Source organism: Gorilla gorilla, chromosome 9, assembly GCF_029281585.2.
Source record: "Gorilla gorilla gorilla isolate KB3781 chromosome 9, NHGRI_mGorGor1-v2.1_pri, whole genome shotgun sequence".
NCBI lineage: Eukaryota > Metazoa > Chordata > Mammalia > Primates > Hominidae > Gorilla > Gorilla gorilla.
The window spans coordinates 37,517,501-37,534,809 of NC_073233.2; the positions used below are offsets into that span (position 1 = coordinate 37,517,501).

Consider the following 17,309-nt stretch of genomic DNA (forward strand, 5'->3'; position numbering starts at 1 on the left):
ACAGTCAAATATCTTTAAATTCTAGCATTTAAAATTAGATATATGGGTAATTATATCTAAGGAATAAGTTGTAGTGATTTGTTTGGAGTTTGATCAAGCCTTATAATATAGCATATAGACTTTTGCAGCTGGGGATGCATAATAACCATTTTAAACTGCTGTCATAACTAAAGCTAAGAAGACAGCTCAGTTTAATTTCTATTTGCAGACACCTATAGTTTGAATAATTAACATTTCATTGGGAAAAGATTTCACCTACAATTATTTTATTTGTTATTCAAAATTGTATTTTCAATCATTCTAGGTCTAATATATATCAAATATATCATATTTATTTAAAATATCTTCCTGGCTAAATCATTGACTGCATGAGAATTCATATCATTAACACAGACGATGGTGTGTGTATTGGGGCTTACTTAAAGATATTTACAGGAACTAGATAAATCAAAACCAGCAATGTATTTCTGAAGAATTTTTCCAAACATTGTTCTTACAACTTTCGTTCCAAGGATATCATTCTACAAAACAACTGCTGCATATCATTAGCACTATAAAATTATAGATATATTCCCTACTTTATAAGAGAAGTAGATTTCATTTACCTATACATGTTTAAGGCAATCATAAAAATTACTACAGCATACAATAATTAGCACAGCTGTGAAATCTGAGTCATGGACCATACAGCTACATGTATTACTTTTCAAACAAGCTCTACACCACTGCCTTTGACTCCTAATTACAATTTGCTGAAGCTACTTTGCCAACCCTCAAATCTAGCACTTCCCACCATCTAATGTTCCGATGTCTTTACTTAAATCCCCAAATTCCCAGACTTCATGAGTTCACAGTAGTCTTGACAAACAAAAATGGAAAATTTCCCACGGCAACCCGAGATTTTGGTGTAGTCCACTGAAGTGCCTGGGTGCACAGTTCAGGAACCAAACTTAAGTCAATATTTTTTTCAAACAGTATTTTATTTGAAATCTCAATTTATAAAATAAAGGAAATATTTATTACTTTATGAGTTCAAAGATACAACAATACTTATTCTAATACTAATCAATGTGGTGAATGTGGTGAGAGGGGCAGTTTATGAACACAGTAAATGGAAATTAGCAGTCATGAATGACCATTGATGTCTTATATCGAAAAAATGATTTGGATTCCTGAATTTGTTTGTTTTTATTCCCATTCATTTGTTTTGTTCTTATCTTTGACTTCACCATGATGCTAATCTAAGAGTTTGTATAATGTATATAGTTTAAATAATGTTCACATATTTTTATTTAGCTTCTGCAGAGCTACATACTTATGAAAATTTATTTAAGATTTGCTCATTTGCCTTTTAGAATGTTAAAATAAGCTAAAAGAGAGCCTGAAATAGTATAAAACCCCTCAGAAATCAAAGCTGCAAAAAGGAACATGTGTTTAAGCATATTGCATTTATCTAATTGTATATATTTGTTAATCTAGCTTATTTTAAGGGGGGATGGTACGATTTATAAGAAATATGCTTAGAAATTCTCATCTGGACACTTTCAGGAATGTTAAAACAAAATCAGTGCTTCAAGTAACCAAACATCTATGGTCAGAAGAATAAGAATTCTCCTAACATTTCATGGGCTTTTTTAGCTTTCCTATTTGTGAGCAACAGTGTTTCATGACAAATTCTTTCACTTCTTTTTTAGATAGTCCTTTTCTTAGACAGTCCTATTTAAAAATAACAGAGTTATTTTTATCTTATCCAATCTTGCTTCTATCTGTAAATAACATAAAGTAACATAACATACTGGACCACTATACTTATGTAGGAATGCAGTGGTGGGTCAAAGCAACTAAGGAAGAGAAATCTTTATGAGAAAGGGCAAAGGACAAATCATCAAATCCTATAAATATGACTTGAGGCTTTAGCCCAAAATCTGAAGTATAGTCATGCTAACAGCATTTTGATCAACAGACCACATGTAAAATGGTGGTCCCATGAGATTACGATGGAACTGAAAAATTCCTATCTCCTAGTGACACTGTAGCAAATCTATGATGAAAAAAAAGAAACGAACCAAGCAAACCACCATGGACATATTTCTTAAAAGAGTGACACCCCCTCAAAACTTCAGGCAGGTGTTTCAGGAGGTATTCCAGAAGAAAGCATCATTATAATAGGAGATAGCAGCTCCATGCATGTTACTGAAGACCTTCTAGTGGGACAAGATGTGGAAGTGGAAGACAGTGTTATTGATCATTCTGACCCTGAATAGGCCCAGCCTAATATGTGTGTTTGTGTCAGTCTTTTTTTTAACAAAATAAGTTTAAAACATAAAAACAAATTAAAAATAGAAAAAAGTTTATAGAAGGATATGAAGACAATTTTTTATACAGCTGTACAATTTGTGCTGTAAGCTAAGTCTTATTAGAAAACAGTCAAAAACCTTTTTAAAATTAAAAAGTTTATAAAGTAACAATGTTACAGAAGCTAAGGTAATTATTAAAGATATAAAATTGTTTTAATAATTTAATAAATTTAGTGTAGCCTATGTCAAAAGTGTTTATAAAGTCCACAGTAGCGTTCAGTAATATCCTAAGTTTTCACATTTGCTCACCACTCCCTCACTGACTCACCTAGAGCAACTTCCAGTCCTGTAAGCACCATTCGTGGTAAGTGCCCTGTACAGCTGTGCCATTTTAAACCTTTTCTATCATGTTTTTACTGTACCTTTTCTCAGTTTAGAAACACAAATACTTACCATTATGTAACAATTGCCTACAGTATTCAGTAAAGTAATATGCTATACAGGTTTGTAGCCTAGGAGCAAATAGGCTATACCACATAGGACAAAATTGCCTAACTGCTAACTGAAAAAGAATAAAATAGTCAGTCATAGATATCAAATTGCCTTTCCAAAACAACAGTATATGAGTGCCTGTTTACCTAACCCATTGATGACACAGGATATTATGGATGTTTTTAATTTTTGTCAATCTAATAGGTAAACATTGTAATATGTAAGCAATTTCTTTGAGCTATATTTTGCATTTCTCATATTATACATGATGTTGAACAACTTTTTATATGTTTGAAAGCCTTTTTTTTTTTCTTAAAGAGACAGGGTCTTGCTCTGTCACCCAGACTGGAGTGCAGTGGCGTGATCACAGCTCACTGCAACCTCAGACTCCGGGGCTCAAGCAATCCTCCCACCTCAGCTTTTTGAGCAGTTGGGAATACAGGGACACATTACCACGCTCAGCTAATTTTTTTATTTTTGTAGAGACAGGGTCTCACTATGTTACTCAGGCTGATCTTGAACTCCTAGCCTCAAGCAACCCTCCCACCTTGGTCTCCCAAAATGCTAGGATTACAGGCATGAGCCACTGCACCTGGCTGAAAGCCATTTTTTTAATTTAAGTTTTTAGAACTTTTTGTACATGTCCTTGATCATTTTCTATTAGATTATTAGTAATTTTCTTGTTGATTTGTAGAAACTCTTTATATATTAAGGGCATTATCCCCTTGTTTTTCATATGTACTATGCACAGATTTGAATTTCTTTGATTAGGAGGTTGTAGTGCTAGAGTGCCCTTTAAAATAATTTGGGTTCTGCATGTAAAAATCTCTGTAACAAGCTTGATTATTTTATTATTCATGTGCCCAGCTCAGTTCAATGCCAGATAAAATTCAGGGAATTTACACAGTTCATGTGCTTACCATGTCTAAAATTCACACAGTAAATCCTATTAAATAAACAACCTAACCTGTATAGTATGATATAGCAGCCATAAATGCAGTTCCTGAGTTTAACCCATTAATTTCCTATTTAACTAGAATAAATTTAGTATCTACTGTATTGTGTTTAGCTATCAGTATATAAGTACATGTAGTTTCATTTCTTTTTGTAAGTTCTGGCTTCTTTTGGGTCTAACGTTAATATTTATGACTAAATATTCAAGCACTGTTCTATATTATTAGCAATTCAACTTTGAAGCAAAAATTTTCATTATTTCTCTCTCAAGTTTCTAGATTTGTTTTATTGATGAGTATCATGAAATTGTAAGGAAAGCTATTTAAAAACCATTACGATTTTTACTATTTTATGTGTGAACCAGTTATTTCAATGCTGTGAAACAAACTGAAATACAAAAATAAATTGGATGCTAAGTAGATATAAGAATCCATAGAACTTTACAGCAGAGGGAATGCACCTTAATGTATGCAAATTTAAAAATAAAAATATTTACAAGGTTGGGGAAAATTCCAGGATTTAATGCAAAGCATGACAAAAGAATCAAGTGTATTACAAATGCTTGAAACAGCCTCGCTATAGGAGTTGGAGAGAAAAGATGCTGATCTAAGTAACTAGAAATGAGTGAAGTATGTATGATATATGTGGGTCATCATTTTTTTAAAGAAAGAATAAAAGAAAAAGGGAAGGGAGAGAAAGAGAAAGATAAAAAGCAGAATAGTATTTGTCTGTGTGACTTTCTCACTAACAGAACTCTAGGTTATATGTCTAGTTGAATCAGTGAATTTCCCAACCATTTTTGCAAATAGAAGTGACCAATGAGCTATACATGTGAACCACAGGACTTCCAGGAAAGCTCTTTATGCCCCACCATGCTTTCTCCTTCTTACTGCTTGGAATATACATGATGATTAGAGTTCTAGTAGTTGTTCTTGAACCACGAGAGGAAACTCAGAGAATCTCAGAGACTTCAACTCTGATATCCTTGGTACCCCGAACTAATGCTAGCAATTGTCTCCCTCCAGACTTCTCATCTACTGATTAAAGCCACAGCTAGGTAGGCTGTCTGTAATACTGTAGTCAAATCTAATACTAACACAGCCCACAAATTATATGTCATGAATGTAGGTGGAACTATTATGCAACTATATTTCACTCAATTCATGGTAAGAAGAGGCTAGGAAAAGGAGACAGAAATTTGTTTAAGCGCAAATCTAAGAAAAATTGTTGGATGTCCAAGCAAATATGTCAATAGAAAATGCTCTTACCACATCAATATGAGATTTCAAAATCACCATAAGTTCATCAATCCGAAATGTTGACTTGTTAAAACTTAAACACTAGCTGTTCAGTAAATGTTATGTTTTTATAGGCCAAACATCACCCTTAAGAATTTTAATAAAGCAACTTTTCATTTGTCAGGTATTTGCCATTTAATTTCATGAGTTCTTTTTTCCCTCGCCCTTTAGATTTTACTAGTCAGCAAGCCTTTGGGAAAATTCTCAGATTACACCTTTCTTTTTACTATTTCCAGAAAAACCACCCTAGGTTAGACTTCAAACTCCTAATCCACAATTACTATAATTGCTTTTTAAATGGTCTTTCCAACTACCTCTTCTCACCAATCTATCTCATCTATAATCTAATCCTTCTATTTTATTACACCATTCTTTCTATAGAGCACTGACCACAGACTCCTGATCACATTTATTTTATTCTTGCATATCTTATTTTTCTACTAAATGGTAACATCATAGAAGACACTATACTCAGTGTTTTTTTCATAGTTCTCAGTCCTGTCTTCTCATTAGAAACATCTGGAGAGCTTTTTTAAAATACTGATGCCTCTAGCCAACTCCTGAAGATTCTGATTCAACTAATATGGGTGATGCAGAGGCATCCATATCTTTTGAAATGTCAACCCACCATCACTCATCAATGCTGAAGATACAATGGTGAACAAGCAGACAGTATAAATCTTATGCTTCAGTCACTTCACAGCTTTAAGCAATGCCCTGGGTATGTGTGCACTCATAGGCACACACATGCATGCACAAACACACCTACAAACAACCTCTCCCTAATACAATGTACTCATCTTTTGAGTTTGAAATCAAGTCCCACCTCCTTTGTGAATCATGCTTTGATGACAACCATCAACACTGGTTTCCTTTTCTTCTAACCCCATTTGATGTACCCACTCTCTACCCCCTCAATCTCTTTAAACTCCTTTGATTGTTATTATTATTTTTTTTTTTGGATCACACAATTAGCACCTCACTATATGTTGTCAAGCTGTTCAACTGTAAAACAAGCACAATAGCCTAGCTGACCTCAAAATTTCCTACCTTTGACTCCAACAATCTATGAATTTATGATTGGTCTGTACTGCCCAATTTAGCACTCAATATAGATGATGTTTTCCAATAATTATTTGATATTTGTATATTTTCTGTAGCCAAGTAAAGTACAGGCCCGTTAAAGACAAGGAACATGGTTTTCTAGCTCTCTGGTATATTCCTGCCCTTAGCATAATGCTTGATGCTTAAACATACATTTACTGATCTGTTAAACCAAATGAGGCAGTATAAAAAAATGGGGACAAGTCGGAGAAAATCCTTTGAGGAAGCAGTTTTCGACAAATTAGGAGAGAGGGTTTTTAAGAAAGACTGACGGGGTTAGTTGCGCTGCTCCTTCACTTTACCAGCTATGCAGCACTACAACTTAATGGAATCTCTTCATATCACTATGCCTCAGTTCTCTCACTTGTGAGACAGAAATAATAATAGTACCTACTCAGATTGTTGTAAGGAGTAAATGTGAGTGTGTGTGTGTGTGTGTGTGTGTGTGAATTAACACACTGCCTGTTATATAATCAGCATTTAATAAACATTAATTATGCAATTTATTATTTTATTAGGTTAATTAATTGTTGATTAGACAAAGGCAATAAAATAAGATTGAGTATTAAAAGAAGACTAAAATGGCACACTATTTATATGGAACCAACCTCAATTCCCATCAATGATAGATTGGATGGAGAAAACCTGGTACATATACACCGTGGAACACTAGGCAGCCATAAAAAGGAATGAGATCATGTCCTTTGCAGGGACATGGATGAAGCTGGAAGCCATCAATTGTCAGCAAACTAACACAGGAACAGAAAACCAAACACCACATGTTCTCACTCATAAGAGGGAGTTGAACAATGACAACACATGGACACAGAGAGGGGAACAACACACACTGGGGCCTGTTGTGGGGTGGGGGACGAGGAGAGCAAACCTGATGATGAGTTAATAGGTGCAGCAAACTACCATGGCACATGTATACCTATGTAACAAACCTGCACGTTCTGTATGTATACCACTGAACATAAAGTAAAATTTAAAAAGTAAGAATAAAATAAGTTTTATGACTGTGGGGAAACTGGGGATATAGATTCAGATTAGTTTAATAAGTAAATGAATATAAAGGTATAAAGTGGCAGTTCAAATAAAATGAACACCTAGTCAGAACAAGGCTCTTTCCTCAGGTTCTATGACCTGAAAGGCAGACAGAGAACTAGGCCAGACAACGACTCACACATGCTACCTCTTTGTCCTCATTTCCCTCTTTGCCATTACCTACACGAAAAGGGCAGTTGAGTTGTTCATTCATTCATTCAACAAACATTTATTATTATTTGCAAGACACTGTACTAGATGCTGAGAGAATTATGAATTCTGCCCTCATGAGTTTGTGGTATAGTTAGGGAGATAAAGCATGAATATAAACACAAGGCAGAAAGTAGTACTTGTCATAAGAGAAATGTACACAAATCACTGCAAAAGTTTATAGGAAGAAGAAATTAGAAAGAACTTCAGGGAAGAGGATGCAACCAACCTGGGTCTTGGAGAGACAAAGATTTTGGGGGTAAGGAGCATTCTTGCTTTTTCTGAGGCAGAAGCAGCATAAGCTAAGGCTCAAAGAAGGAAAATGTGGGATGCATGTGGCTGAGTTTCTGTTTGTGGCACAGGGTGAGTGAATGGGAGTGGTGAGAGACTGGTGTGAGGCTGCATGATGGGGTCCACAGATGCCAATTTGTAAGGAAAAAAGTGATATACTATTCAAAATTTTAGATGTATGCTTTAGAAAGTAGAATGCACTAAGTTTGGCTACAGATAAGGGAAACTGGGGCACCATCTAGGAGCTACTGCAATAGTCCAGATGAAAGGTACCAAAGGCCTAGCTTAGTTGAGCTAGGACAGGTTCTTCATCACACATGGTGTATGCTGATGTCATTCTGGACCATCCACCCACTCTTCTTGGGTCCAAGTCAGTAGACCGAAAAAAAGTTGCCTTTTGGGTCATTTCCAGTTTCTTCTTTCCTCAAAGCTATAAATCCCAAAACTAGATCTGCTGGTTCTATTTCTTTTTAAAGAGTTCATATCGATGCTAAAGACTTGGTAGGGGTGAGAGAGAAGTATGGAATAGGTAATAATGACCAAATTCATTATTGTTTCAAAATTTAGTTAGAACCTCTTGAGGCTTCTGTTTTCCAACCCTTTTATCAAAACCTACATCTTATTTTTAAAAGAATATTGATATTCCTCAAATAAAACATCTTAGATTTTGTTCACTTGGGGATAAGAACAAAAACAGATTTACCTTTCACACTATGTAATCTGATGTTTCATCTAGCTACCTCAATCACAGCATAGTACTACATACTGTAAAAGCAAATGGTCCTCAGCATCAAAGATGTCTGTTGCCTACTATAGGTTTACTCTTTAGGCACAAGAGGCTATTGGGATCAATATCTGGGCTTAGCTAAGACAGGATAGGAAGATCAGCTTTTTTATTTTATTTTATTTTATTTTATTTTATTTATTTATTTATTTTTTTGAGATGGAGTTTCACTCTTATTGCCCAGGCTGGAGTGCAATAGCGTGATCTTGGCTCACCGCAACCTTGCCTCCCGAGTTCAAATGATTCTCCTGCCTCAGCCTCCCAAGCAGCTGGGATTACAGGCATGAGCCACCATGCCAGGCTAATTTTGTATTTTTAGTAGAGACAGGGTTTCTCCATGTTGGCCAAGCTGGTCTCGAACTCCCGACCTCAGGTGATCTGCCCACCTTGGCCTCCGAAAGTGCTGGGATTACAGACGTCAGCCATTGCACCAGGCTGAAAATCAGCATTTTGATGTGACAGTTCTATACCAGAATCCTTATAGTACCAATCTATCAGAACAGACCACAGGATCCATCACTGGAACAGGAGAAGCTAGACATTTTCTTTAAAGGGCCAGATAACAAGTGTTTTCAATTTTTCTGGCCATACAATTTCTGTTGCAACTACTCAATTCTGGTGTTGTAACACAAAGTCAGCCATAAACAACACGAAACAAAAAATGTGGCTGTGTTTCTTCAAAAGTTTATTTACAAAAACAGGCTACAGGCTGGATTTGGCCCATGTGCTGCAATTTGCCAGTCCTTGAATTTTAACAACTAAGATTTATTTCTCTCAACTTACATGTCTATTATAGGTTGACTGGATACACCATATCTCTTCACTCACTCAAAGACCCAGACTGATGGAGAAGTAAACATCCCTACCAGTCACAGTGGCAGAAGGAAAGAAAGCTTTGAAGTGTCTTCAACTGGAAATCAAATTCTCCATCCTAGAAGAGACGATCATTATTTCCTTAATGATTAATTATTTACAACTTGTGGACCCGGAGTCATTATATGACCTACCCCAATCACCAGGGACTTTGTAGTATAATTTTACAACATCTGGAATGCAGACAGCCTAATATATTGGCAAAGAGAATCAGTAACTACTTGATCAAGCTTAAATTAAAGGTTGTTTTAGGAAAAGTTTTCTTTCATTCAAACAAGTTTCATGTGTATAGTACTGACAAATTGTAGCTCATCAAGGTAAGCTTATAGACATTTCAACTGATCTAATAATCATTCTAGATAGATATGGTTGAAAGACTCATGATCTCTCAAAGGAGTTATTCTTCTGTGAGAAATTCATCTGGCATATTTTACTTTATATAATACATTAAGAAAGGGAAATTGATAGAAGAGAAAACAAGTGATTGAATCAAAAAACTGATGGTCAGAGTGACAGATTTCCATTATGTTACAGGTATAAAATAGCTTAGATATGCCTATACACAATTTAATTATCAATCTGTATTATGCTTCTTAATCATAATTTTAAAAATTATATATTTCCCTATAATCTAAACTTCAGATCCAAGATGATACCTTCTAATATCTATCAACCAGATTTTTTCTTTCTTAATATATTTTGAAAAAAATAATTATCAGCTTTAGTCTAAGAATTCTAAGATTATTTTAATATAAGCATAGACACTAGGGGTCATATATTAATTTTTAAGAGAATGAGAGACATTTCTCAAAAAGCCATTTATTTTTTAATTGATGAGATTAAGTTGAAAATATTTTCCATCTCTATTATTGCCTGTTTACTGACATCAATATAAAGAAATCTATAAACTAGTACAGTTGAGCCTCAAACAACATGGGGGCCAGGGGTACCAACACCCCATGCAGTCAAAAATCCTCGTATAACCTTTTACTCCTCTAAAATTTAGTAATAGCCTACTCTTGACCAGAAGCCTTACCAATAATATAAACAGTCAATTAACTCATATTTTTAGTGTTTTATGTATTATATACTGTATTCTTACAATAACATAAGCTAGAGAAAAGAAAATTATATTAAGAAAATCATAAGAAGGAGAAAATATGTTTACTATTTATTCAGTGGAAGTGGATCATCATAAAGATCTTCATCCTCATCTTCCTGTTTAGCAAGCTGAGGAGGAGGACAAGAGGTTCATCTTGTTAATTTAGGAATGGAGAGACAGAAGAAAATCTGCACATAAGTGAACTCATGCAGTTCAAACCCATGTTCAAGGATCGACTGTAGTTATAAGAAGGACTCTCCTAGTTACATACTTTAAGAATAAAAGTGATAAAATCCCAAAGAAATGATGCACATATAAATAGATTCATAGAGTCATAAGAGCTGAAAGAGACCTTAGAAGGAATCAATACAACTACTACATCACTCAGTTCTCAAAGAGAAAAACAGATGACCACGAGGATTATGTATCAATGCCTGAAGGATAGAGGCTGATTTACTTTGAAAGTTACATTGATATTACAACATAATTTTAAATGTATAAAAATATTTTTGTTTTAAAATGAAAATGAAAGAAAGTAAATTTACTCTGATAAGATACAAAGATAAGAAAGTGACGAAGAATTTGGAGTACACCAACAATTAATTCAGTGTATGACATTACATCACCCGAGACTCATTCACACTGGTATGGTACAATTACAGATATTATTTACATTGCATTTATAAAATAAGAGTTTCACATTTTAAGATGAAAATATAAAAATGAAAGTGGATTTTTTTTCTTGCTGCAATGCAATATCCAAAAAGGAATTTTAAGTTCTCCAACACTTATTTCAGTAACATCCTCCATTTCACTGAATTAAAGCAATTTTATCTCTGGATTGTATAAATTAGAGAGTTTCCAATTTCACCCTCAGGCACCATTTCAATTGGAGAATGATAGACCACTAAAGTAGATGGATAAAAGTAAACAAAAATTTTGGTTATAGGAAACAGGCTTGACTAGATATCTGGAATAGCCTCACTTCTCAACAACTGCCATTAACCTTGTTCAAAATATGAAATTACTACAATCAATTCTAAGAGATTTCCCCATGTTCCTCTTCACACACTTACACACACACACACACACACACACACACACACAAACACACACACCCCCACATCTTTTTAGACATCTTTTTTGGGTGACAACCCAAAAAAGAGAATTTGGCCAAGTTTTCATCAAGTTAGAATGTGCATATTCTATAAAGGATCTCATTCATGTGCTGTCTGTCTAAATGATGAGAGTGGTGGCCTGTCTAGGGCAGCTGCTGCCATGACGCTAACTGCAGTGGGGGAGGTTTGGCTGGGGTTGCCCACTCCAAAGAGCTGGTGGGAGCCAGGAACAGGTGGAAGCCCTACACCCTTCTGAGTTTTCAGGGCAGGAGTCTTGCACTTCCCCAGCGCGGGTGCAGCCACCCAGCTGCAGCTGCAGACCCAGGCATCCCTGTGCTCTTGGGAGCAGAAAGGAGCCCCACCCTCCCAGGTGCAACTGCAACCGCCCAGCTGCAGCTGCAGACCCAGGCATCTCTGCACTGTCAGAGGCCTGGGAAGGCCCTACCCAGCACCTGCAGGCTTGGAATTGCCTACTCCCACTGCCTGGCCTCTCCCAGTTCCAATCTCAGAGCAGAGTTGAGGCTGAGCCCAGGCATTGTCGCAACCTGGCCAGGTGTGCACATGCTCAGAGCAATGCTGACATGCCAGCCCCCTGCCACCTTGGGCCCCTCTGGACTTTGGGCACCAACCAGCACAAGATGGAGGCCAAGGGGGGTGCTGAGGGCAGCTCGGTGCTGGCCGGCAGGCACCCCTCAGCATGAACAGTATGGGCACCATGAACAGTGGCAGGAGGCAGACAGGCTTCTGAGTGGAAAGGGATGGGTCTCTGGTGAAGCCCCACCTTCAGACTCAGGGAAAACCTGAAGCCTGGGGGCAAGGGTGCCAGGCCCATGGACTGGAGTGGAAACTTGTGATGCTTTTCCAGGCTTGCCCATAGCTGCCCATGGATGAATCAGCATGTACTTCCTCCCCTCTGAAGCCCATTAAAAACCTAGGACTCAGCCAGACTTGAGAAGACACTGGGACAACCAGCTGTGGAGAGGAGCTACCCACTCCAGGGTCTCCTCTCTGCTGAGAGCTGAACACTCATCAGGACACCCTGGCTGTGGAGAGGAGCTACCACTGCAAGTCTCCTATAAGCTGTTCTGTTGGCCAATAAAGCTCCTCTTCATCTTGCTCACCCTCAACTTGTTCATTTACCTCATCCTTCCTGGACACAGTTCAGGAACTTGGACCTGCCAAATGGCAGGGCTAAAAGAAATGTAACACAAACAGGGCTGAAACATGCCACTTGCTCACCAAATTGAAGTCGACAAGAAGGAAAGATAAAAGAAGGAGAGAAGAGCTGAGGCCCTTCAAGGAGCCCAGACCTAGGAGCTTCCTGAACCAAGGCTGTGACACCCTCTTTGAGGCTCAGTGGTGTCTGGCATCTCCAAGCTTCCGGATGCCACTGCATTTCCCAGTGCCAGCCATGGGAGCTTCTTGCAGGATGCCTGGTTCAGCCACAGACTCACAGGAAGCTGGCACCTGTGCCAGGGCCTGGAGCCACCCACCCAGCCACAACCAGTTTTCCTGGCTGTGCACAGTGGCCAGACCCCACACAACCATAACCCTGATTCCTTAAAGCCTAGGCCAGATGAAAGGACCAAGACCCTAGCATCTGAACCCATGTGGCACACCATTCTCCCAAGGAACAGGGGAACCTGTATAACAGGGCAGCTGCTAAAGTTGGCTGGTTGCCTCACCCACACACACACCCACTACACAGCTGGCCAGTGCACCAAGCATACATGTGTTCGTACTCGACCCAACAGTCAGTCCTTGAAGCAACCTTGTTTTTCTGGAAAGACCACCACAGGGCTGCTCAGCCAGCCACACTCATGCACACCTGTGTCCAGCCAATGGCCATCTCAACAGGAACCATCACCTCCCCAGAGAGCCCTCCAGACATCCTATCAACCTCCATGCCCACATGTGCGCAGCTTGACAATCAGTTGAGCACCTCTGCCTTTAGCAAAACTGTGCCACTGCCATTACAAACTCTCACAGGCTAGGCCACTAAAGCAATCACAGATATTGTTGACAAGGATTGCAACTGAAGAAACTGCATGGAGACCATGCTACTGAGTCTACTCAGAACCGAAGTTAATGCACCCTACCCAACAGACACCTATCTACAGGAAAAAGTCTCCCCTTACAAAGGTACTTCATAAAATTTAAAAAGACAACTATCCCACTAGATGCACAGATATCAATGTAGGGACACAAGAAACATGAAAAAGCAAGGAAATGTGATACCCCCAAAAGAATGTAATCAGTCTTCAATGACAGATCACAAAGAAAAGGACTTCTACAGAATGCCTAAAAAGAAAATCTAAATAATGATCTTAAGGTAACTGAGCAAGATACAGCAGAAAACAAACAATTCAATAACATTACAAAACAATTCATGATCTGGGTGAGAAATTCAAAAAACAGATAGATATCACAAAAAAGAACCAAAGTGAAATGTTGAAGGTGAAGAATTCAATGAATGAAATAAATGATATAACTGAGAGTTTCAATAGCAGGCTAGATCAAGCAGAATAAGTAATTTCTGAACTTGAAGACAGGTCTGTTGAAATAACTCAGTCTGAGAAAAAAATTAAGAATACAAAAATGAGCAAAGCCTTTGAGTCTTATAGAACATCGTTAAACAAAGAAATATTCACATTATAGGAATATCAGTGGGAAAAGATATGGAGAAAAGCAAAGAAAATCTATTTAACAAAAAATAGCTGAAAATTTGCCAAGTAATTGAGAGAGATATGAACATCTAGATTCAGGAAGCCCAAAGGTTCCCAATTATATTCCACCCAAAAAGATCCTCTGCCAGGCACATTATAATTAAATCATCAAACATCAAAGACAAGGAGAGAATTCTAAAAGTGACAAAAGAAAAGTATCAAGTCACATATAATGAAATGGCCATTAGACTATCAGCAGATTTCTCAGCAGAAATCTTTCAGGCCAGGAGAGAATGGGATAATACATTCAAAGTTTTGAAGGAAAAAAAATACTCAGCCAAGAATACTATATCCACAAAGCTATCCTTAAGAAATGAAGGGGAAATAAGGAACTTCCAAGACAGGCAAACACTGAGGGAATTCATCACCATTAGGCTGGACTTACAAGAAATACTTAAGGGAATGCTACGACTGGAAACAAAAGAACAATAATTACTGTCATGAAAACATGTGAAAGTATAAAAATCACTAATAGAAGTAAATTCATAAATCAAACTCATAATACCCCAGTAATGCATTGGTGCTATGTAAGTCTCCTAATCACCTAGCATGAAGGTTTAAAGTCAAAATGGTCAAAAATAATAACAGCTACAATTAATGGCTCAGGAACATATAATAGATTAAAAAAATAAATTAAGGCAACACAAATATAAATTGTTGGGAGGAGGGGGGAGTCTAGAATATTTTTATGAGACCAAAGGCGATTTGCTTTCAGGTTTAAACAATCCGTTATTAACTACAAAAGTCTTTATGTTAGCCCCATGATAATGACAAAGAAAGAAAGTATAGCAAATGGACAAATAAGAAAGTAGGGGGAAAAAAAAGCTTAGCACCACAGAAAACCACCAAACCACAGAGGTAAAAAAACAAAAAGGCATCTTTGAAGAAATAATTTTAAGACTGAGATGAAGAGAAAAACGAAAACAAAAAAAACAAAACAAAACAAGAAAAAAAGAAATAAGCAAGAGATTTACAAAACAACCAGAAAACAATTAAGAGAACTGTAGGAGTAAGTCCTTATCCATCAATAATAATCTTCAATATAAATGGATTAAATTCTCTGACTAAAACATATAGAGTGGCTGAATTGAGTAAAGAAACAGGATTCAACTCTATGCTGCCTACATGAGACTTGCCTCACAGTTAAAGACAAATATAGACTGAAAGTGAAGGGATGGGACATAATATTCCATGAAAATGGAAACCAAAGCAGCAAGAGTAGATATTCTTATACCAGATAAGATAGATTTTAAGTCAAAAACTGTAAAAAGAGACAAAGAAGATTACAATATAATAATAAAGGGCTCAATTGAACAAGAAGATATAACAATTATAAATATAAATACATCCAACACTGGAGCCCCCACATATGTAAAGCAAATATTACTAGATCTAAAAGGAGAGATAAACTGCAATGCAATAATAGTAGGGAACTTCAATACACTGCTACGTAATCAACACACCATTGATCATCTAGACAAAAAAAAATCAACAAACATCAGACTTAAACTGCAACAGAGACGAAATGGACCAAACAGATATTTACAAAACATTTCATAAAACAGCTGCAGAATATACATTTGTCTCAATGGCACATGAAACATTCTCCAGAACAGATCACATGTTAGGCCACCAAACAAGTTGTAACCAGCTATATTACTAAAATAGCATGGTCCTGGCATAAAAACAGACTCACAGACCAATGAAACAGAGTAGAGAGCCCATAAATAAATTCATCCACCCACAGTCACGTGATTTTCGACTATGTTGCCAAGAATACACATTGTAGAAAAGAAAATCTTGTCAATAAATGGTGCTAAGCAAATTGGATATTCACATGCAGAAGAGTGAGACTAGATCCTACCTTTCACAAAAATTAACTCAAAATGGATTAAAAACAAAAATGTAAAGCCTGAAACTACTAGAAGAAAGCACAGAGGAAATGCTTCATGACATTGGGCTCTGCAAAGATTTTTAAAATAAGAACTCAAAAGCACAGACAAGTAAAAATAGACAAATGAAATTACATCAAACTAAAAAGCTTCTCCACAGCACAGGAAACTGTTAACAAAATGAAGAGACAACCTACAGAATAGGAGAAAATATTTTTAAACTATACATCTGACAAGGGGTTAATATCCAGAATATAAAAACAACTTAAACAACTCAAGAATAAAAAACAAAATAATGCAATTTTTCTTTTTTTTCCTGAGACGGAGTCTTGCTCTGTCACCCAGGCTGGAATGCAGTGGCGCGATCTCAGCTCACCACAACCTCTACCTCCTGGGTTCAAGCAATTCTCCTGCCTCAGCCTCCCGAGTAGGTAGGATTACAGGCGCCTGCCACCACACCTGGCTAATTTTTGTATTTTTAGTAGAGACGTGGTTACACCATGTTTGCCAGGCTGGTCTCAAACTCCTGACCTTGTGACCTGCCCGCCTCAGCTTCCCAAAGTGCTGGAACTACAGATGTGAGCCACCGTGCCCAGCCAACCCAAGTTTTTAAATGGGCAAAGGACCTTAGTAACTACTTCTCAAAAGAGAATATAAAAATGGCTGACAGGTATATGAAAAAAATGCTCAACACCACTAATAATCATCAGGTAAATGCAAACCAAACTCACAATGATATATACCACCTTCCTCTAGTTAGAATGACTGTCACCAAAAAGAGAAAAGAAAACAAGTGTTAGCTGGGATGTGGAGAAAAGGGAAAAGGAAAACCTACATACTGTTGGTGGGATTGAAAACTACTACTACACTATGAAGGTTCCTCAAAATATTAAACATAGAACTACCATATGATCCAGTGATCCCATTATTGGATATATATATCAAAACAGAATGAAATAACTATGTCCAAGACAATCTGTACTCCCGTTTATTGTAGCACTATTCACAACAGCCAAAATATAGAATCAACCTAAGTGTCCAACAACAGATAAATGAATAAAGAAAATGTAGTATGCATACACAATGGAATATTATTCAACCTTTAAAAAGAAGGAAATGCT

General features: G+C 37.0%; 1 protein-coding gene across 4 annotated transcripts in view; it reads right to left on the reverse strand.

Annotated features, from left to right (window-relative positions):
• The window catches only part of DCDC1 (doublecortin domain containing 1), a 401,001-nt gene that overhangs the window by 204,759 nt on the left and 178,933 nt on the right, over positions 1 to 17,309 (reverse strand). The window contains exon 10 of one of the 4 annotated variants that reach the window (XM_055356898.2): positions 9,231 to 9,408. The exons of the other annotated variants lie outside the window; for them this stretch is intronic. Within the exon in view, the coding sequence (XP_055212873.1) occupies positions 9,340 to 9,408 (69 nt within the window). The 3' untranslated portion in view covers positions 9,231 to 9,339. Of the gene's footprint in view, positions 1 to 9,230; positions 9,409 to 17,309 lie in introns of those variants that run through there. 4 annotated transcript variants of the gene reach the window in all.